The sequence below is a fragment of the Larus michahellis genome, chromosome 9, assembly GCF_964199755.1.
Source record: "Larus michahellis chromosome 9, bLarMic1.1, whole genome shotgun sequence".
NCBI classification, from domain to species: domain Eukaryota; kingdom Metazoa; phylum Chordata; class Aves; order Charadriiformes; family Laridae; genus Larus; species Larus michahellis.
The window spans coordinates 19,567,782-19,588,796 of record NC_133904.1 but is presented as its reverse complement, the minus strand read 5'-3'; the positions used below and the strand labels follow the sequence as shown (position 1 = coordinate 19,588,796).

Below are 21,015 nucleotides of genomic sequence, written 5' to 3'. Positions count from 1 at the left end.
TTGGGTGAAAGGATCTCTCATGAACTTGACACATCAATTTAGAAAGTTTATCACTGTATCCAAGTAAACTAACACATATTAACAGATAAGATACACAAATACATGTCAGCGTTTCCAAAAGCATGGCCTTTAGGGCTTGTTTCCTACAGAACTGTATGGGAGTTCTGCAATGATCTGACTGAAAACAATTTTGGTTGACAATGAATAATTTTGAAAGCTCTATCATCCATTAGGGGATAGTTGCATTCTGCACCCATCTGGCAATACAATCCAGTGACAGGGACAGGTTCCTGCAATACGGCCCTCAAAGGGCCCCTCTTAGCAGCTGCAGATCCACACCAGTCCAAACCACTGCGTTTTTATACACTAGCCTAAGAGCACAGAAGAGACTGAAAGCCAATAAGTTAAGCGTATCCCAGTGAGAGACACTACACACATGTACATCTTACACAGCGATACACAGAAAGCTAACAAAAAAAAAACCCAAATCACAGGAGAGCAAAATTTAAAAAATGTCCTAAAATGTGCATTTTATTCCATATCATTATACAATGTTTACATACAGGTATACTTTTAAAACTGCTCAAAGAAAGTGTGAAAAAGTGAGGCGAATATCGGTTTATAAATTCCTCCCCCTCCCCCAAATCCACACAAATAAAATACATTTTAAAACAATCTCTTCCAAATTTATGTTTTCTCCTGAATTTATTGAATCTTTCATTTCAACATGAAAAATACAATTGAATGAATACTCAAGGTGAAATGTTGACCTACACTTCTGTATTGAGTTGCAAGAACACAATTTAAAACCTTCAGAAGCCTTTACTTATCTCTGTTGCTCACATACCTTTGTTTTATTGAATTAGACAGAAAGACCAAATCCTCACAGATCAATAAAAATCTGATAAAAATAAATTACTGTGCTGGACCACTCCTGACTTGTCTGATATCAAACAAAAGGCTTCAGTAGAACCTTTTGTTCAAAATAGCACCATTTCCACCCGATCCCTCTTGAACACGGATCATTCTTCTTGCTAAAAATTGTGGTTGGCACTTGAGGTGGGACACTTTCTGCCATAGCCAGGATTCTTCAAAAGACTAAGCATACTGAATTGCGGAACTCTCTACAAAGTGTAAGTAACATTTTTTTTGGGAAATGGCACGTTTAAACCATAATGTAATATAGGTTAACCCGCATATGGCTTGCCCATTTTGGTGTTTCCCTGACCCCTGCCTGATAATTTAGCAGATGTTCTTGTGACTGTGGTGAAACTAAAATAAAGACATGTTTATGGGGTTTCACGGCAAGCAGGTGTAAAAATAATAAAACAAATAATGTGGTTGCTGCTAAGAAGGTTTTCACATGTTGTTTAACTCCAGTAAAGTTTGATCCAGCATCTGATGCATACTAAGGTTTTCTTCTTTAGCATGCGCCACTTTCTCTGTTGTGGAATTAGAAAATTAAAACATGAATAGCAGTTCTTTGGAGGCACTGATTCTCAGAACATGAAGGCATGCAAGCATCATCTCTATTGGAGGGTTTAGAAAGTTAAGAAATGTGCATGCTCATAAATACTGATGTCCCCAGACAACACAACTGGACAGAATTCCAAATTAATAAAACAAATGGCAAGTAATGCAAGTTTAGAACTGTTTACAGCTGCATTTGTTAAGAAAATGCACTGCCAACAGAGACACAATTATTACGTGTTCTGGAAGCTCTTTGCTTATAGGAATGTGGGATGATGAATGGCTTTTTTTTTTTTTTTTAAAGTAGGGCAATAAAGAAAATAATTAAGTTCCTTGCAGAACCATACTTTAAGTTTCATGTAATTCAGAACTTGCAAAGATAAAAAAAAAATCAAAATTAATATCTTCTTTAGTGAGGTGACCTCTAAGAAATTTATTTCTTCTAGAAAATAAATATAATTGAAGTTAGTAGCTTTATGTTGCATGCACACTTTTATAGGACAGTCATTTAACACACTTATTTGATACAATAAATGAGCACAATATTCTAGAGCTGCATCCTACCAGAATCCAGTAATAGTAACTTCATACTAATGCAAGCATACCTTTAAACTGACCGGATATTTTCAGATGGAGCTCCCATTCCTAGTTGTTTTGGTTTTTTAATTTTTTTATTTTTTTTTTAAAGTCAAATACAAGCCCAATTCATAGTAATGCAAAATTATTGCATTAAAGTCTCCAGATAACAAAACAGCTATAAGCATCCTTTATGTTGCTTTTGAAATACAGAGATGTGAATCCTGGTGAACATTTTTCTCTTGTCCACGCTCTAGCAAAAATCTCAGGGCCAATTCATGATGTCAGGTAAACTGAGTGTCTCTCTACAAGGCAGGCTGTTACGTTTAGGATACTTTTTAGCTAAATGCTGTAGCTGTTTATTGAAGTGGAAAGGAGCTATTGCACAGCCAAAGAGCTTACTGCTCCTCCAAAGTAGGTGTGCATACAGATAATGAAAAGCCTCATCCAGAAGAAGCATTTTCATATTTTTCCAACAGACACTGGGAATTTCACCCATTAATTTACCACAGAATCAACAGCCTGAAGCAAATCAATTTCTAGGTTTCTTGCTTATTTCTACATTTACTGATTCATTCTGAAGGAAATTTGGAAGAAGCAGTTTTTAAACAAGTTAACATTATAGTCACACTAAAGTTTAATCCTCATTCAATGCCAGCTTTAGTTCATTAGTTAGGCGACTGTTTTGCTCAAGTTGCTGGTAGAGTTGGTCTGTACAGGCAGCAAGCAGGTTAGAAGGGAAAAAAGAGGCAGAATGAAGACAGATTAGACAGAGAAAACAGTTAAGCCAGAGTTAATAAAGAAACTGGTCACACCACAGACAGTTCAGTAACATACAGAGAAACATTTTACCTTTGTTTCTAGAACTCTAGTAATTAAGGAGCTACTCCAAGGAACAGCTATTGTAACCTATGAAGAACTGGCTAAAACTGCTGCTGCGGGGAACAGCTGTGAGACAGGTAATTGGGAACAGAAATGGAAGAACTGAAGCTGTATTCCTAGAAGAACCAAGTCCCGCTTTAATCTTTATGTACAATGTGTGGAAGATTTGTTTTATGAGTGCCATTTTTCTTTGTAAACTATTTAAGATGCAGTGGAACCTCAACTGTCAGTGGAGGGAAAGCAACTGTGTCACAGCCAGGGTAAGTAATGGCAAGAGAGATGCTGATAGCCAACTACCACTAGGTCTGACTCAGAATGTTCTCCTTTTCTGGGGAACCTGACAGCTGAAACAGTATTTTTGGTAGGGAAGCATACTTCTGTCACTGGTATCAACACACTTTGACAAATTGTCCAGTTACACTTCCTAAGAAAACAAATCCAAACCTTCGGTGAAAATGAAATGGAAGCATGAAAACCTGTGCTGCTCAAATACAGCAAACGGAGAGGACGGTTCACATTCACAGTCAAAGAGGACAGCCACAGCTATGTTATGACAGTGTATTTAGCGAGACTTGTTCTGCAGAGTGAAAGAACATTCCATGATGGTTTTTGACTGTCTTGTTTCCTCAAATTGTTCATATTCTTCTCAATAGTCTAGATTCAAACTGCACTCCTGACCTCTTGATCCCAGCTTATTTCCCTACAGGAAATGACTGTTTCTGATTCTTTTCCACAAGCTTCCTAACAGCTTCCACAGAAATCCTCTTCCCCTGCAGGCTCTGGACACAGCAATGACAAAGCTGTGCAGTGAGCTGGTCTGTAGGACATACTCGTGTGGTGAGTGGCAGCTCCTCATAGCTTCCTCCCCAGCCCAAACTCCAACAGCCAGCTCAGTAAAACCAGGGCATGTTTCAGAGCTCTGACCCTGGACTGGTAACAACTGGGTCTTGTCTCCCTTATCAGGATAACGTCACATATACATGGAAAAAACATTGAAACCTCAGAGTAACTAAAATTTCACTTTGTTTGGCTAAGTGTATTTAGTTGTTATTCAAACATGACAACATAATTTGAACTAAGAACTTGATGCTTACCTTCATCACAGAAAACTCCTCTCTTTAATTAAGGCAGAGATTTACAGTATTTCTCAACATCCAGAATGAGACTAAAACCCCCGTGTAAAGCATGGCAAGAGATTACTGAGTGCACAGTCAGCCCTTGATTGCCCACAGGCAGTCTGCCGAGGTCGCAATTTACCGCAGAGGTAGAACCAAGGGCTGGCTCTGCAGCCAGCCACCTCAGGCCAAGCAGGGAGCTCAATCTGCATCGCATTGCCCATTTCCAGTACCCTGCCCAGCGATACCTCACCCTACAGTGCAGAGAGCTGATTATGTTTCGAAGAGAGAAGATTTAAATACTGATGTTCAAGATTACTCCGTTAAAAATTATCAGGTTCCTACTTGGATTTTGCTTTTTTACTTCTCCTAAGAAACAACAGTATTGCAAGGAGTTGAGGGGAAAAACAACACTGCTGACACAATAAACCAGAACACCCAAACGCCAAATAGATTAAGGGGTTCGAGTTGCTGTAGCATAAGTTACTCTGGCTCAGCTGAGAAGTGACGGTTGATCACGTTCCCCATAACCCTTGTGAAGTTAACCACCTTAGCATCAGTTATTTTTACAAATGCTCATCCCATTATATTTGGTTAACCTTCACACTACACATTTTACTTTTCAGTCGTACACAGAGTGTATAAACCCACTTACTGTATCTCAATTGATGAGTAGTAAGTTATTGAACTTTATTATCTGGACTCCCTGTGACTGCTGATACATATCCTGTACTTGGCCTCCTCCCCATAGCCTGTAACATTAGGACATGTGTCATGGGATAAAAACCTGGTATGAGATGAATTTACCTGAGGATGGCAGGGAGGAAGACGATGCATCCATTTGCAAGCCTTATTGGGAACAGTGTGGGGTTTTTTTTTTGGGGGGGGAAGGGGGGAGTATCTAGCCCAGACTGCACTGCTGAATAATCTTGAAGTTGAACAAGAAAGCCACATTTATATTATTCTATAAGCTAAAAACTAAAACACAGCTACACTATGATGAGTTTGTTTAACTGTGGTGACTTAGGAACTTTAGCAATATATACAGTGGCAGGCACAATCAGAAATCAGTCCAATTTAAACTGATTCACTTTAATGTGAACTGGAAAATAACTTCTTTCACTGCGAAAAAATGAAGTTAAAATAATGCAATTAACTCTAGTTGCAAATAACAGTACAGAAAAGCAAGGTGTCAGTATTTGATGCTTCATCCTTACTTAGGCACTGCCAAATCAGCTGAAAGCCAACGTTCAGGCTTTCAAACCTGAAATCTGTATGTTCCACTTTACAGCATAATCATTTCATTATTAGTGTAACGATGAGAGTTTTCCTACTCCAGTTCTGAAACATTTCTCATGAGTCTGCAATTCAAACTCTTAAGTCTGAGTTAAGCACAGGAGTGGAAAGCTACAGAAACCTCCCTGCTGAACTTCCAATCCTGTCATGCCACTCAAGACAAGTATATTGTTTAAAAAAAAAAAAAAAAGCTAGCAAGCAACATCTTTGCTGAGTAATCGAGGTGTGAAAGAGGGGAAAAACTTTTTTCACAAGATATTTAAAAGATTATTTCTATTTTGGGGTGAAAAAAAAATTTAAATTTTTTGATATTGCCCCTTTAAATCTGTCTCAAATATCTAAATTAATGAACGCATTTATATAAAGACAGGAAGTCTTCAGCATCAAGCTAGGAGAAAATTTCAGACTTTAAAGTGAAAAATCTGGTATTAACTGCTCTCTCAGCCATGCTCCCACGACCAAGTGACCCCAAGGAAGTAGTATCCTTGCAGATTTTAACCTAACAATAACAACTGAAAAAATTCCCATTACATCTATCTCATTTTATCTGCAACAGATTTTGAGAAAGACTAAGATCACAACTGGTCAGTTATGACCTCAAAATACCAAGAGCGATATTCTCATCCCATAGACTGCTATCACTGGCTTTGCATTGTCAACATTCAGGCAAAAGTGTTTGCAGAAAAAAATGGAAACACCAAAAAAAAAAGTAAATCCCTAATGGCAAAAAAAGCAATTTTTATTAATAACTGAAAGAATTATTTAAATAAATAAAAGGCAAGGGAATAGCAAAAGGAATACAGCTGGGATGTTTATTTTACATTGAGAGATGTAGAGTTTCTGTACAGCACAGCACAAACAGCATGTTCTGAGACAGGTGCTAGAGGAAGAGAGTCAACTAAGCTAGAAGACAAGACAATGAACCCATGAAACATCCAAAGCTTGGAAAGATGTTTTATCCAACCCGATGAAGATGTCTTTGGAGAAGCGAAGCAAAGAAAATTATCTGCATGAAAAGAGAAAGTGAGACAGGGGAGGAAATAAAAAAGGTGCAGTAGACTTCCAAAAAAGCAGCAACAGCACAGCAGAGCTCAGCACGCCAAGACAACTACTAGAGAAACACCACACCATGCTGGGACTGGAATGCCACAGTAATGTCATCATGTACCAGTTGAGTACATTTTAAAGTCTGTTTTCCATTTAGAAATATCTCAAACTGAAGAAATACTGTAATCTCTGTACACAGAGGAGAAAAAAAGAAATCCATTTGCTTGATAAGCCACTGAGCAAAAGCATATTTTGAGGGTGTGTGGAGAATTAAAAAAAATAAATAAATAAAAAAAATCAAAGCATACAAAGCAGACAACACTAGACCCCTCCTAAAAAGTTGGGTGAGAGAGGGAGGGAAGTAATGAACAGATATAGGGATGAAAAAAAACAAAGAAAAAACATTTAAAATATGGATGCATGCAAAATACATTTCACGCTATGAGCAAAGCCTATGCCTTGCTGAAAGCATGCTAGCTTCCTAAAAGAAATGCTGGGACTAAACATCGCACCTCACAAGCACTTGAGAGCCACAACTCTTCTGCTTTCCCACGTCAACCACACACGGTTCATGCACGTGAAAGGTATGAGCATGGGAAGGTGGATTTAGCATAGTTGACCTCTGTTCAGAGTTTTAGATTGACGGAAGAAGAGTCAGTTTGTATCAAACACTGCACAGACTAGTCACATCTTACAATTGATCCCTCTCCTGCTTTCCTGCCCCCTAATACACATATTACCATATTTTTGTATATGCAAATTAACTTACTACTACCCTGCACAAAATACACAGAAGCAACCTACAATTCAATTGTCACTTTTATGGGTTTAAATTACAAAATATTTTAAATCGATTTCCACACTTGTAATTTAGTGATAACAGCTGAAGTCTTCTGAGCAGTTAAGGAAATTTAGATAAACACTTTCCACTGTCAGTAATAGACAATACGTCTACATCTAAACTTCTTTGATACTTTTGTAGGAACTTTGCCAGAGAAAAAACTGACATCAGAAGAATACACTCTGAATGCAACAAGTACTGAGGCAATTTCCTTTGGTAAACTGAACACGGTGGGTTTGGTAGACACTGCTTGAACAGAGGTGAACTGAAAGGATAAATGCAGAGCTACAAACAAAGGGCAACCACAAGACAGAAGGGTTGCAGATACAGAATGAAAGAGTACACACAAGCTTATTAGGCAGCTTACAAAATCACCATGAGTATTTACCAGGCTAGGCACAACACTCACCCACACTCTGCCACGGTAAAGAAATTGTTCATGGTATTTTGTACACCTAGTCTCGCTAAAGGAATGCGTCTCCCACTACAGAGGGAGTATAATTTCACAAGGCCGGAACTGCGCAATAAATGAGGGCAGGGAAGCAGGTGCAGGCACAAGCTGGGAAGACATTTACATGGAAGTCATATCGTTGAGAGCGTGGTCCAGCTCCTCACTGATGGCTTTGTACTTCAGTTTCTGAGCATATAGCTCATCTAACAGTCCCCCAAGGGAAGGCAGAGGCGTGCAAAGAAATGGAGCGTGATCACAGGATGGAAGGTGAAGGTGGTGGCATGGGATACCATCCAGAAGCCGTAGGAAAGGGGAAGAGCGCACAGAAAGAGGTGTTCCGACAGACAAAACAAAAGAAATATTACAAAATTAGAGAAGAATTAAAAAAAAAAAAAATCAACAGTGAATAGTTTTATGTGACAAGTTCATTAACTGCACTGCCAGTGGGGCAACCTCTGATATAAAGAAAACGAAGGAGAGAAAGTGTATAAGGGAAGAAAAATCCATGATTCACTGCCCTGGATTTTTGTTTTAACACACATTAGAAGGGCACACAGGAGATAGGGAGAAAAGATCCAAATATGGGGCTCGAGGAGGATGCTACCATTTATTTCCTACCACTTTTTTTTTTGCTTTTTTTAAAAACCTCTCTGGTTTGTGTGATGTCATAAACTGTCTCCTATAGAGAATTTTGTTCCTTCTAAACATTTATCTTTCTTCTGTTTCCTTCCTGAGTCAGTGATCATAAATTTTCAGCAGCTACCTAGATATTTCATACCCTTTATGCAGAAGTCAGCCTACCACGCCAAGCAACCAAGCTTCTTAAAATCCTAGGCTTAGTGTAATGCACGTAAATTGTAAACTCCACATAATTGTTAATTACAAAGCACTACTGAACTATTATCTCCAGAGGAAGAAGGCACATTCTACTATTCTACTGCAGTTCTGAAAGATTTATCTAAACCTTAAAACAAACTCTCTGAAGTTCAACAAGCTATCCTTCTGATTACGCATACAATCCATTAGCTTTACTGAAAAACAGCAACTGGTCTATGTCACAAACCGCCTGCCTTGACTCAGACTTATCGCAGTCATAAATTAGGTTTAGCTTGCTACATTCCTAATTATTACAAACATAACACAGCTCTTCATCAGCTTTTTAGTAAGATAATAATAATACTTACCATCTAATAATTTACCCTATACATTTATATACCTCCAAGTAGAAGAATAAAAAGCGAAAAAATGAAAGGAGTCTTGAGAGCATGAGAGAAAAAGGAACAGGCAAGAGCAAAACATTGTTCACCTGACGCACTTAAGTTGTCAATACATTTCAATCGGAAAACGTTTTGCCTATTTTACTCTTTAGGCAGACCCATTTATACAAGCAGGACAAGTTGGGTGAGTAGAATTGTGTACTAGAAAAAAACCCCAACACACCAGGAGAATAAGAGGTCTGTATTTCTATAGTAAGTGAGAAAAACAAAATCCCATACCTTCTAGGTCATCAATGCTCTTCTCCAGCTTGGTTACTGACCTCTCAGCAAACTCAGCACGGGTCTCAGCCTGAAGTCGAGACAAATACAGACTACTTTAGGAAACACGCACATAGTATTTATGAATAGAAGAGCAACAATTCAAATGAGGAAAAAGTACAATGGGAAGAGGCAAATAATAAGGCTATATTAATTTTTAGGAGAGACATTTAACAGTAAACTGTCTCCAGAATGACATGTTCATCCTTACAGCATCAAAGTAGCATTTATATTAAAAGAATCAAAGTTGCATTGGAAGATCTGTTGTAAAGAACAGCTCTAATTTTACCTCCTTCAGTTTGTCAGTCAGTACTTTGATCTCCTCTTCATATTTGTCTTCTTTCTGCGAGTACTGTAATTAGAAGGAGGATCACTGATATTAGACCAGGTATTCTAAATATACAAAAAAATACCACATTCGAGACCCTCTTCTAATAAATCAACCGTATACAGGAAATTAATATGGCTATAACTAAATTAATTCCACTTGCCAGACTGTGTTAATGCAGTTTATTACAAGAGACAAACCTCCCTTGAGTTATATACCAGTGCTATATGGTGGGAACTTTGAGTGGAAATTAGTACTACGGTTTTAAAGAGGAGTGGCATTTAGAGAAATGCTAACTTCTGTTAGCACAGAAGTGCCATTTTGAGGGACATTATAAATAATATTTAATCCTGTCAGACTACTTCATAGAACATGTGGTCAAATATTACTGACCTATTTGGAACTAGAAGGAATGCCAGGTTCCGATAAGAGCAAAATACGAATCGAGTAGTAAGTGCAAATGCTTCTACTGACAATGGCCTTGCTGAAATACCACAAAGGGATCAACGTATAGAGAAAACCCCACAGGCCAATCCAGATAACAACATAAGGGACACATTCTCACATAAGTCTCTAGCCTACCTTCTCAGCCTGAGCCTCCAGCGACTTCAGGTTGTTGGTCACAGTTTTCAACTCCTCTTCAAGCTCAGCACATTTGCTGTTATTTCGGAAGGAAGGCAGGAAAGGGGCGGATGGAAGATTCAGTCAAGCAAAAGAAACAGGAGAAAATAGGGAGGAAAGATAGAGAAAAATGAAAAAAATTACAGAGCAAAAGAACGGCCTCAAAAGCAGCTGAATCCATCACAGATTGAAAGCAACTCTTTATGATGCCAAATTCCATTTCAAGTGTACATTAAGACGACGATGACACAGAAATTATCTACAGTCCTTGGCTTACACAAAAATATTGACATAGCCTTTACACATGAGACAGTTCAGCTTCTTTTTGGCTGCACAAGAGATCAGTTTTAAAGGTAAAAATGAACAAATAAACAAAAAAAAGAGACCAAAGAAAACCACCAAAGCAAGATGCAAAGAGAGTAAAGAGCGTAGTGAGGACTTAGTTGTTACTACTGAGTGAGCTAACCAGCTACGGAAGCTGAAAGACTTGGGTTGCAGTTAAACCTAAAAACTGTTTATTAGTATCAGTACCTTATCCTCTGCAGCCATTAATGCTTTCAAGGTCTGATCCATTATTCTTAACTGTTCTTCCAGCTGTCGGACTTGGCTGTTAGTGAACACATGAAATGCACAAAAGCCATTCACAAAATCAGTGGGCAGGTACAGCATGCAGTGACAAAACACACACGCGCACACACATATGAACACATTTATTTTGGCGCTATTTATTTCAACCATTAGAGTACATGAGCAAAACATAGCTTTGCGCTGAACACACAGTGTAGTGCCAATGTTTCATGCTGTTACAGTGGTCTTGTAGCACCTCACACATCGCGGGGCAGCTCAACACTTACCTTTCTGACAGTTCAGCACGTTCCTCAGCCCGCTCCAGGTCACTCTCAATGATCACAAGCTTGCGAGCCACCTACAAGAAAAGGCAAAGGACAATCAGGGACATTATGTTGTTGTAGCACATGCTGCCCGTTCTGTAACGTACAAAGCAGGGAGCTGGGCCTCTCTCCATTTTTTGGAGACGCGAGTTGTGATTATGTGACATCTTCGTTATTCATTTGAGTCTTTGTTATCTGACATTTTTCAAGACTTCTCTTTCATTGACCAAAAGGCAACTGAAAAATATTTTTCTCCCTAAGAGACCAGGGAATACTCTCAACTGTTTTAATGCAAAGATCTGAGCACGGATCTCTTGCCACCTTGTCCTCTGAGGTATCTGGGTGCCCATTTTTCCTTCCACAGCTGTGAAGAGTGGCGTATGTGATATTTCGAACTTAAAAGGCAAAGGGAAAAAAACAAAAAGAACTACAGGTGCAGCCTAAAGGGCTTTAGAAAGAGATGACCTGCACTCAATAACTGACCTCTTCATACTTGCGGTCAGCCTCTTCAGCAATGTGCTTAGCCTCTTTAAGCTGGATCTCTTGGATTTCCATCTTCTCTTCATCCTTCTGGGCTCTATTTTCAATGACCTTCATTCCTCTGAAAGACATGAAAAACAGGAACCTCAAGGTTCAGGGCTTGCCAGTTTATCTCCAGCTCTACTACTACTGGAGTGCAACTTTCAGAGAGGCGTATTAAGGTGAACAAAGTATGTCAGATACTCGATTCTTCATACCGCAGATCTAGTCCTGTGCATTCACACTTCAGAAGTTCAAAGGAAAGAAGCACATCTTAGGAAGAAACAAAATCTAATTTGTTTAGCTCTTACCACAGTTCAGCTACACTATTCTTTTTCATTTTAAATTGAAGGAAAATTGATCTTACAGAAAGCTAAATAAAGGGTCTTGCTTCTAAAGACGTAATAAGATGACTAAAGACATCTGTGCTTTTACACTCATCGTGAAACAGCAAGTTAGTACCCCTACAGGACTGACAGGCATTATGTTTACGGGCCAAACAGATTCCTGTGAGTTTTGCCCGGTCAGAGCCCTAGAGCACTGAAGCCCTCTGTGCTCTGCATAAGCAAAATTTAACTCCTTCATAACAGAAAACATTGCGTATTGCATGTTTGACCCAGATTCAACTATTTCACAATGAACTGAGTCTCAGGTGCTTTTCTTTTCAACAGGCCACATCATTAGTAAGGTAGAAATACACATGCAGAACATGTAGGATTCTTTCCCAATAAAAGTTACTATCACAGATATAAAATACAATTTGTAGAAGTAAAAGAGAAGATCTTCCAAAGCCACAAATCTTGAGTTCCTAACTTACATTAAATACTTCTGGAAATGCTAGCCTAAATCTGAAGGAACTGGCATGCTCGCTCTCCTTTGCTCACCTCCACACATCAATCTCCCCAACAGGAGAACCAAAGCCTCTTCCAGCACTTTGCTATTCTCCAGGTGAGATTTTCTACCCACATTGAAATCAAAAATCACCCAACGGCACAAGAGTACACATCACCCTCAAAAAGTTGTCGTCCAAATAGAGAAGTCTGGGCTGGGCCAAGTAGTTTTCCCAGGATGTGGCGTGATACATCAAAAGCCCTACCCCACTTAAATCTTATCTTTGCAACTGAGACACAAAAAAGAATTCAAGCCTACACATTTTGGACATCCCTACAGACAAGCTGTAACCAAAGTCCATGAAGGCAAAGGAAGAGTGGATTACACATGTTCAGAGACATAGGAGTGGTTTAATTTATTTCCCTAACCCACACCCTGGCAATTACCATCTTTGTCATAAGGGTAACGATCCGTTCAAGAATGGCCCCACCCACCTTTCACTCTCATCTGCAGCCTTCTCAGCCTCCTCCAGCTTCTGCAGGGCAGTAGCCAAGCGCTCCTGAGCCCGATCCAACTCTTCCTCAACCAGCTGGATGCGTCTGTTCAGAGAAGCTACTTCGCTCTCAGCCTAAGCACAATAAGAACAGAAATTAATTCATAATAAGGCACACCACCTCTTGTAAAAGACTATCCCACGTACCTGCTAGTGCCATCTAACAGCACTTCAGTAATTTCTGACTTCATCCACTAAAATGACCATGCAGAGAGATGCACATGCCCTCATTGAATTGTAAGGTTATTGCTTAACGGAGGAAAAAGTGATTAATGCTTCCTTTAAATGAAGCACATTAAGGACTGTACAATTTGTACTAGAAAGAACTGCACTGGAAGAATTATGCATCGTTCTCCAAATATTTTCTGTTATTGTATTTGCAGACATGAATCAATTATAGTCTCCCACTCCTTTTTTATCAAATCAACACAAATTAATTACCCAATTCTTCTATGATATCCCAAATCCTTTATTTACAACCTTTTGACACATTTTGATAAGAATTGTCCCAATGTTTCCTTGAGTTCCATAAGAAGGGTTCAGCATAAACATGCAAAAATACACCTAGATCAGCATTTGCAATGAGACAGCTGACACAGAGAGAGCATGAGAACATTTAAGAAATGCCCGAATACCTACAAGTTTTGTTTACAGGCAAGCTATGCAAAAGCTGACAAAGAAGGCACCAGCAGAGGCTACATACTGGAAGGGCCCCGGTACAGGCAACAATCGCTTAAAAATATCTATTTCCCCCCCCCCCCCCATACTGCTATCCTCAAACTTCCCTCAGATTTGCCTCTCTTGCATTACCTGTTCACTTAATCTTCTGTATAACACTTGCAACTCATCTGCCTCTTATCATTACAAGCTTTTACTTCTGACTTTCTCAAACCTACACTTGCTTAAGTTGCAGGTTAAGTTCCACAACAGCTTTCTCATAGTAACCTCATTATTAAATTTAATTTCATTCAAAAGGATATTAAGCGCAAAATATATATAGAAAGGTCATTATCCTGAGAAGTTAATTACTTCCAAGAGCAACAGATACTCTTAATTAGTACTGAAAATGATCTTGCTATATATATGTGCATTTCCTATGGTGTCTAGTTGCAGGGGAGGGGGGGAACTAACCCTCTATCAAAAGTAGATACCAAAAGTATCAGTTTGGTCCTTTTTCTTTAATTAAAAATTTAAGGAACTGTTATTTGTTGCTTTTACTAAACAGAGGCATCTGGATACAGTTGGCCACAGCTAAAATTTTGACGTACGTAACATAAGTAAGAATAATTTGCACACCAGGCAAGTAAAACAACCTTTGACATAACAGTAACATTGCCCCACTAGAATGATTGGAAATAACACCTAAAGAGGGAAGCAAATATATATTTGAACATTAATAAGCACTGGCAGTGAACATGTAGAACCAGGAGTAGAAGAGACTTCATCCTTAGAGATCCACATTAACCCAAATAAAAAGATATGTAATCAAGCAACAGTACGCCAAAGCTGTATTTTCAAACTTCTGGCTTTAAACAGTGAGAAAGAAAACAACTTTTAATAAATGTTACTCTTGAGAAATCTGTAATGTTACAAGTTAATTATTATCATGTCAAGACTCCTCATCGTGATAAGAGCATACAATATGCTTAGAAAACACAGGGTGACTGAAGTTCAAATTTTTACTTCCTGCTGCAGTAACTCAATCAGGGTTTACCAACCAGCCTTATATGGCCCAAGTTATTCTTCTGCGGAGCAGGACTTCTCTCCTTATATGGTAAGGAAGGAAAAAACCCCAGTGACATTAAGGGGCACTCCCACAGCTAACAGACAAACATAACCTTCTGCCTTTTTGCCATAGCACTTATACACCACATATTTTTGCAATGAGCGATGACATGGCTAAGTTACCATTGGGTGTTAATTATTACTGTTGTAAGAGAGATTCTGTTTTCCAGAAGAAGGAAGAAAAATGCATTCTAAAACTGTGACTACCGACAGCCCCCCTGAGATGCATGCACTCAAACCAAAGAGATTCTTTTTTAAGGCAATGGCTGCAGACACAGCCTTGAAACTTTTAACAATCTGGTTTAACACCAAAAGCTGTAAGCTGTGATATGTTTTGGCCACAGCTTTAGCTTTTTGATTGTTTGCGCATCTGTACCTTGCACAGGAAGAAAAAAAAACAACCCAGAACAACCCCAGCTGGTCACATGCTATACGTGTAAGGCACTACACTAAGGGAAGGGTCAGATTCACACCTCAGCTAGCTTGCTGCAATGTTCTCAAAGCCTCTCTCCTCAAGCATGCAGAAATACAGCTGCGACAATAAAAGAAACCCACACATAACTAGCATTATAGAAGAGGTACAGCTCTACATGTGCCTGCGAGTTCAGTTTTCTACCTTTATTCACCCCAGCACTGATCCCTCCAAACAAAAACTTAAATACCATATAATGTACTCTGCAGAATTCCACATCATCCGCATAAACCAACTCCAAGGAAGAGACAAACATTAACCTTTAGAATCCTAAGCCTTATAGCAATGTGCTCTAATGGGAAGACTTTACCAGCAAACTGTAATCACTCCTCCAGTGCTATTTCTTCTGCCACAAAAAGTAATAGCAAAGCTTCCCATTTTAATGGGAACCCCTTAATATGTTGTTTAGAACAATACATGTTACTGAAAGTAGGAAAATCAGTATCCTTTACTCCACAAAGCTTAGAAAATGAGTACAGATTTTTTTAAAGACAGAAACCCTTATGAAACAAATTAATGACTGTGACATGATCCCTCGCTGAAAAAAAATGGATATGTGAAGCTATCTGCAAGAATGCAGTAGTTACACAAGCTTGAGGAGCCATATTTTCCCCCTTGGGAAGATCACCTGCAAGTAATCAGAAGGCTCTTCCTTTGAACTTGCTGCCCAGAACGTACAGAAAGCCCCATATTATAAGGAAATCCAATAATCACCATTTTTTCTATTGTAATAAACTACATGAAAAAGAAATTTGTCCTTTTACTTCACTTTTACCCAACCACTGAAGACGCTAAAACCACCGCGAAGAACACTGTACGCTTTATAGCAGGAAACATTAAGTTACATCTGCTAGAATTCCCCAAGGTCAGTGGCAAGGCAAACAATAGACCTAACAGTTTTTTGCTGTAACTGCCACTCACAACTACATCTCTCTCCTACGTCAGTCTGTGCTGCTCACACCTGATCCTGTCTCTGCCTAAAACCATACCTACCCATTCCTTTCCCATCTTAGCTAGGGGTTTTGAGAAGCTAAACATACTATAGGTGTATAGCAACAGGGGCCATATGATCATATTGCTGTGGTGTTTTCAGTGTGCGTAAGTACTCGGATGTGGCCATCTCAGGTTCAGTCCCAAGTACATAACCTCTCAACAGTTGTCAAGATGACTTCCCACAGTTGAACTCATTTGGATGGGATAAGCAGACAACTGGTATTTGGCGGGGGGGGGGGGGTCATAAAATCTTGCTCAGAACCTAAATACGAAGCACCCAGTCTCAAACATCTCGCCTAAGTTGAACCTAACTCCAGCTCAGCGTCTTGCTGTTGCACAGCAGACCGAGAGCAGTTTACTTACGCAAGGCAGCTCCGTCTGCCCCCCGCCCCGCCGAGGCTGCCGAGCCGGAGCGCGGCACCGCAGACCGCAGCGACCCACTCTTCACCTGCGGCCCGGGCCTGCCCGCCGGGAGCGGCGGCCTCCGCCCGCAACGCGGGGAGGGGGCCGCCGCGGCCGGCAGGTAACCATTTTGTCGGAGGCGGCGACCAAGGGAGCAGCCGCCCCACGGGCGGCCGGGGAGCGCCGAGGGTCAGCCGCACTCCGGCACACAGGCCCGGCGACCCCGCCCGCTCCCACCGGGCCGCGGCCCTCGAACCGAACCGGGCCGGGCCGGGCGAGCGGCCCTACCTCCTCCCGCAGAGCCCGCTCCTGGTCCACCTCCCGCTGCAGCCGGCCCGCCCGCTCCTCGGCGGCGTCCGCCTGCTCCTGCAGGCTCCGGATCTTCCTCCGCACGGCCTCCAGCGAGCTCATCGCCGCCATACCCGCGTCTCCACCGGCCTGCGCCGCCTCCCTCCGCCCGCACCAGCCCCGGAAGTCCCCCCCGCGCCGCGAGGCACCGCGCACCGGGGCGGGGCTGCCGGCACCGAGCTGGGAGCGGCGGGGCGCACCGCCGGGGCGGGCAGGCTGGCAGGCCGCGGGGAGAGGCCGGTCGCGGCCGGGAGAGGGCTCTGCGGCGGGGCCGGGCCGGGCAGCGGAGGCCGGGGGGCGGCGGCCGCGGCCAGGTGGGCGCGCGGGGCGGCAGCGCCCCCTGGCGGCGCAGCGCACACGGGCCGCCCCGGGGCCGGGACCCGCCTTTCCCCCCCTAAACCGTCCCGTAACCAGCGTTATAAAGCGACACCGAGCGACCCGCTGCTGCCCCCTCCCCAGTGAAGTGGCTCTGGGGCTCAGCCCGGCTTTTGGGAGGTGAGCGATACCGGCGAGGTGAGGTTTCCTCGTCCCCCCGTGTTCACCCACCACAGTAGCCGGCGCTCCATCTCCTGCCCCTGTCCTGTTCCTAAGGCTTGGGACTATCCACACTCGTAGGGCAAATACTGGGTCAACTGCAATGCCCCAAAGATACTCCACATTGCCAAAAATAGAAACGTCCTTAAAACATCAGATATATTCCATGCACACCATTAAATACTGCATTTACCTTGATAAAAACAAGCCAGGCACTTGCCTACCCCCCACCTGAGGGGTGACTGCAAATACAACTAGCTTCCAAACAGTGTTTTCCAGCAAAGGAAAATGGCATTGGGATTGGCTGGGAAGATCATTCTTTTCAAAAAGGGAATCTAGTAGCATTTCTCCTGCCTTCATCCTAGGCGAGCTATTTCCAAATAGTCTGCATACTTTTCCTTATAAGGAATATCTCCCCTGGATCTATATGCGGTTCCTTTGAACAGCTCAAATAAACGTCCTGCTAGGAAGCTGCCTCTCATCCACACAGCCCTACGCAGAAGACAACAGACATCTGATCCACATTATACACAAAACCCCTCTCTCCTATTCATGTTTGTTAAGTTCTTGAGTTCTCTTTCAAAGCTATACAACTTAATTGCCATACTGAAGTTAAACCTTTTTCATCCTTTGTTCATTTTAGAAGCAAAATGAGATAAAAGCATTTTTTCTTTCCTGCAAAGTTGGTTTTTATAACATTTCCCCTTCTAAAGGTATCCTTCCTACCCCTGAAATACTTTGCTTGCTTCATCTGTGGTAACTCCTCTTTTTATGGCTTGAGGTTGCTTTTTAAAGCTGAGTTATAGGAAAAGGCCAGTTACCACTTTGGAAATACTGTGGTTTCACCTAATCCTGTAATTCAGGCCCAAGATATACTCAGAGAGAACTGGATTGTAGAGCAGCAGCCACAGAGACCTGGACCTTAACTGAGAGACAGTAAACTCACATGGTTCCGTGCATGCAATACATTAAATGCATTTCAGGGGCAGACAGGTGGGTGGGATGAGGGCCTAGGAGAGGCACAAGCTCTTGCATTATTACCATATAAAGTGCTGAGCTATATATATCTCCCGGCTTGCTCCCAGGGTCCCTGTCCTCTGAACTGCAAACCTAGCAAGTATCATCTTCCAGACAATTTTCTCTCATGCCAAGACAGAACTTTTCTTTGACAAGTGAAACAGTTACAGTGATTTCCAGGAAAAAAAACCCAACACCTGGGAGAGGACGTTTTACCTCAGGGACCAGTGAGTGAGCTGAACTAGTATCTAGCAGCAGTTGTAATGCATGAGTGCCTAGGAACGGCTCTCTTGAAGACAGAACTAGCAGCCCTTGCTCTTCTGGATCTCCCTCTCCATGATCTACTTGCTATTAACTCTCTGATTCTGCCTCGCTATCAAGATAGTCTTGTTCCAGCCTGAGCAGTTTTCCCCATCACCCGAATGGACAATCCAATCCACTCTTTCTTTACTTTCACACCTAGAGCCGCAAGTACACATAAAAAGCACGTGTCAAGTGAGCAGAAACCAAATCAAATGCCTCTGACAGTGTGCAAACCTCATGCAAGGAGGCAGTGCTGTGTTTCCCACCTCCCTGCCCAGGAGCTGCCTGGACCCTGCCCTCAGCAAAGCTTTGGAGCACTGCTTGGTAGAAGTCCTGGCTGTCCTGCGCAGAGGGAGCGTGTGGTTTCTGTACCAGGGTGGTGGTGAAAGGGATGGGGGTAACTTACATCTGTGGCCTTTTTGTCAGCCAGTTCCAACTTTTCCTGTGCATCTTTAAGGGACTCGGAGTATTTGTCCAGCTCATCCTCAGTGCCCTTCAGCTTCTTTTGTAGAGCCACCAGCTCGTCCTCCAGCTGTGATACGGGTGGAAAGTGGTGGAGAGGGGAGGGCGGGCAGGAAAAGGTGCAGCAGGCAACGTGATCGTGCAAAGGGAGAAGTGCGAGTGCAGAAGAGACAGAAAAGGACAGACGGACAGGGAGAGAGAGAAGGAGAGACAGTTAGATTCTCTTTGCTTGTGGCAAGGGCACGATACCTTGGCAGCATTCTCCTCTGCGGAGAGGAGGCTATCCTCAGACTTGTGTAGCTCTTCCAGCACTTGGTCCCTTGCATCCTCCGTCACATGCAATTGCTTTTCCAATTGCACAATGTCATCCTCTAACTAGGTGCACAAGAGGAAATACAATGCACAAATATGTTTCTCCTGGGCTTAGAAAAGTGGGAAATGTATTTTAAATCCCTCTCCCCTCCTCCCTCAGAATCTCCCAGAAATGTGCAACAATGTGCTCCCCTCCCCCGAAAGAATAAAGCCCCAGGTGTAAAGGAGGGGAGTTGGAGAAGGCCAGGAAAATGGGACACGCATCTGGAAAGGGAGGGGAGGCACAGCTGGAATAGGACAAGTCCGCTGGATGGTGCTGGACAGGACGAACACAGCTTTAAGTGTCCTTTGCCAAATCTCAGCACGTCTGTCCATTGCTAACCAGGTGCTCGAGGCAGCCTCTCCCAGCCGTGCCCTGATGACAAAGGCACGGAGGCCATGCGGCCGTCCCAGGGCTCCGCTCCCCAGCTTGGGGTGCTGGAGGCGGAGGGAACGACCTCCTGCTGGGCCCCCGGCAACCTCCAGCGTGAAGCTCACCCTTAGGAAAAGTTCAACCAGTTCTGCGGGGTGGTGGGAATACAACAAGGTACATTGGGAGGAAAAAAAAAGAAAAGAGAGAGAGAGGAGTCGTCTGGAAAGACTTGCGCCCCGGCGCTGGCGGCGCCGGGCCCTCGGTGCAGACCTGCTTGCTTCTCTCCTCCGCTGCCTTCTTGTCCGCCTCGGCTTGCTCGGCTCTGTCCAAGGCGTTCTCCTTGTCCAGCTTCAGCATCTGCATCTTCTTCTTGATGGCATCCATGGCGGCGGTGGGCTAGGGCGCGTCCCTGCGCGAACTGCACCCGAAAGCAAAACTTACAAAGCTGCGGGACAGCCCCCGAGGCCGAGACCCAGCCGCGGCCCCCGAGGGAGCGGCGCGGAGCGGCGCGGAGCTGCCGGGCGGCGGGGCCGACGGGTGCGGGACGGGGCGCCGGCGGAGTGCAAGCGGTGGGCAGGGAGCGCCTCACAGATATGTACTTTCCCAGGGGGCTGACTGCATTCCTCAAGACATCCAATACTTTTTTGGAAAGGGCTTTTTTTTTTTTTTTTTTTTTTCCTCCCTCCCTCTCTCCCCCGTTCGTCCCTACCCCTTTCCCTCTCTCACTCGGCTTTTTTCGGAGGCTCAGCGCTCCCATTCGCTGCCGCCTGCCATTTGACCGTAGATATGACTATATATGGGATGCCATGGGCGAGGTAAGGCGGGGGAGCAATTTGTTCCCATGTCCAAATAGGCTGGACGGGACGTTTCGCTGCTACTCCTGGGAGGAGACAAAAAAAGAAAAAAGCAGCAAACCGGAGCCCAGGGAGCGGAGGAGACAAAAAAAGAAAAAAGCAGCAAACCGAAGCCCAGGGAGCGGAGGAGACAGGGGCGCAGGCTGCTCGGGGCGGGCGAGGGTCG

General features: G+C 42.9%; 1 protein-coding gene across 12 annotated transcripts; it reads right to left on the bottom strand.

Moving 5' to 3' along the window:
- Positions 1–504: 504 nt before the first annotated feature.
- TPM1 (tropomyosin 1) lies at positions 505–20,775 on the bottom strand. 12 transcript variants are annotated; one of them, XM_074601315.1, is made up of 11 exons: positions 20,266–20,517; positions 19,521–19,646; positions 19,216–19,341; positions 12,897–13,030; positions 11,536–11,653; positions 11,017–11,087; positions 10,694–10,769; positions 9,503–9,565; positions 9,175–9,244; positions 7,637–7,881; positions 6,061–6,345 (listed from the first exon to the last, which is right to left on the bottom strand). In XM_074601315.1, exons 1-10 carry the CDS (start codon positions 20,377–20,379, stop codon positions 7,799–7,801), a joined length of 981 nt encoding a protein of 326 aa, XP_074457416.1. In that variant the 5' UTR covers positions 20,380–20,517; the 3' UTR covers positions 6,061–6,345; positions 7,637–7,798. The 12 variants fall into 12 exon arrangements, with proteins under 12 accessions (XP_074457410.1, XP_074457412.1, XP_074457417.1 ...); XM_074601306.1 differs by lacking the exons at positions 10,694–10,769; positions 19,521–19,646 and adding an exon at positions 10,124–10,199 and having other exon boundaries at positions 20,266–20,764; XM_074601307.1 differs by lacking the exons at positions 10,694–10,769; positions 19,521–19,646 and adding an exon at positions 10,124–10,199 and having other exon boundaries at positions 7,803–7,881; positions 20,266–20,717.
- Positions 20,776–21,015: the final 240 nt, after the last annotated feature.

Excerpts from the sequence above, each read along its gene's own strand:
- TPM1 (XM_074601315.1), bottom strand. The coding sequence starts at position 20,379 with ATGGATGCCATCAAGAAGAAGATGCAGATGCTGAAGCTGGACAAGGAG. Across the intron at positions 19,647-20,265 it reads CGGAGGAGAGAAGCAAGCAG|TTAGAGGATGACATTGTGCA; the intron begins GTCTGCACCGAG and ends TTGTGCACCTAG. Across the intron at positions 19,342-19,520 it reads CAGAGGAGAATGCTGCCAAG|CTGGAGGACGAGCTGGTGGC; the intron begins GTATCGTGCCCT and ends CCCGTATCACAG.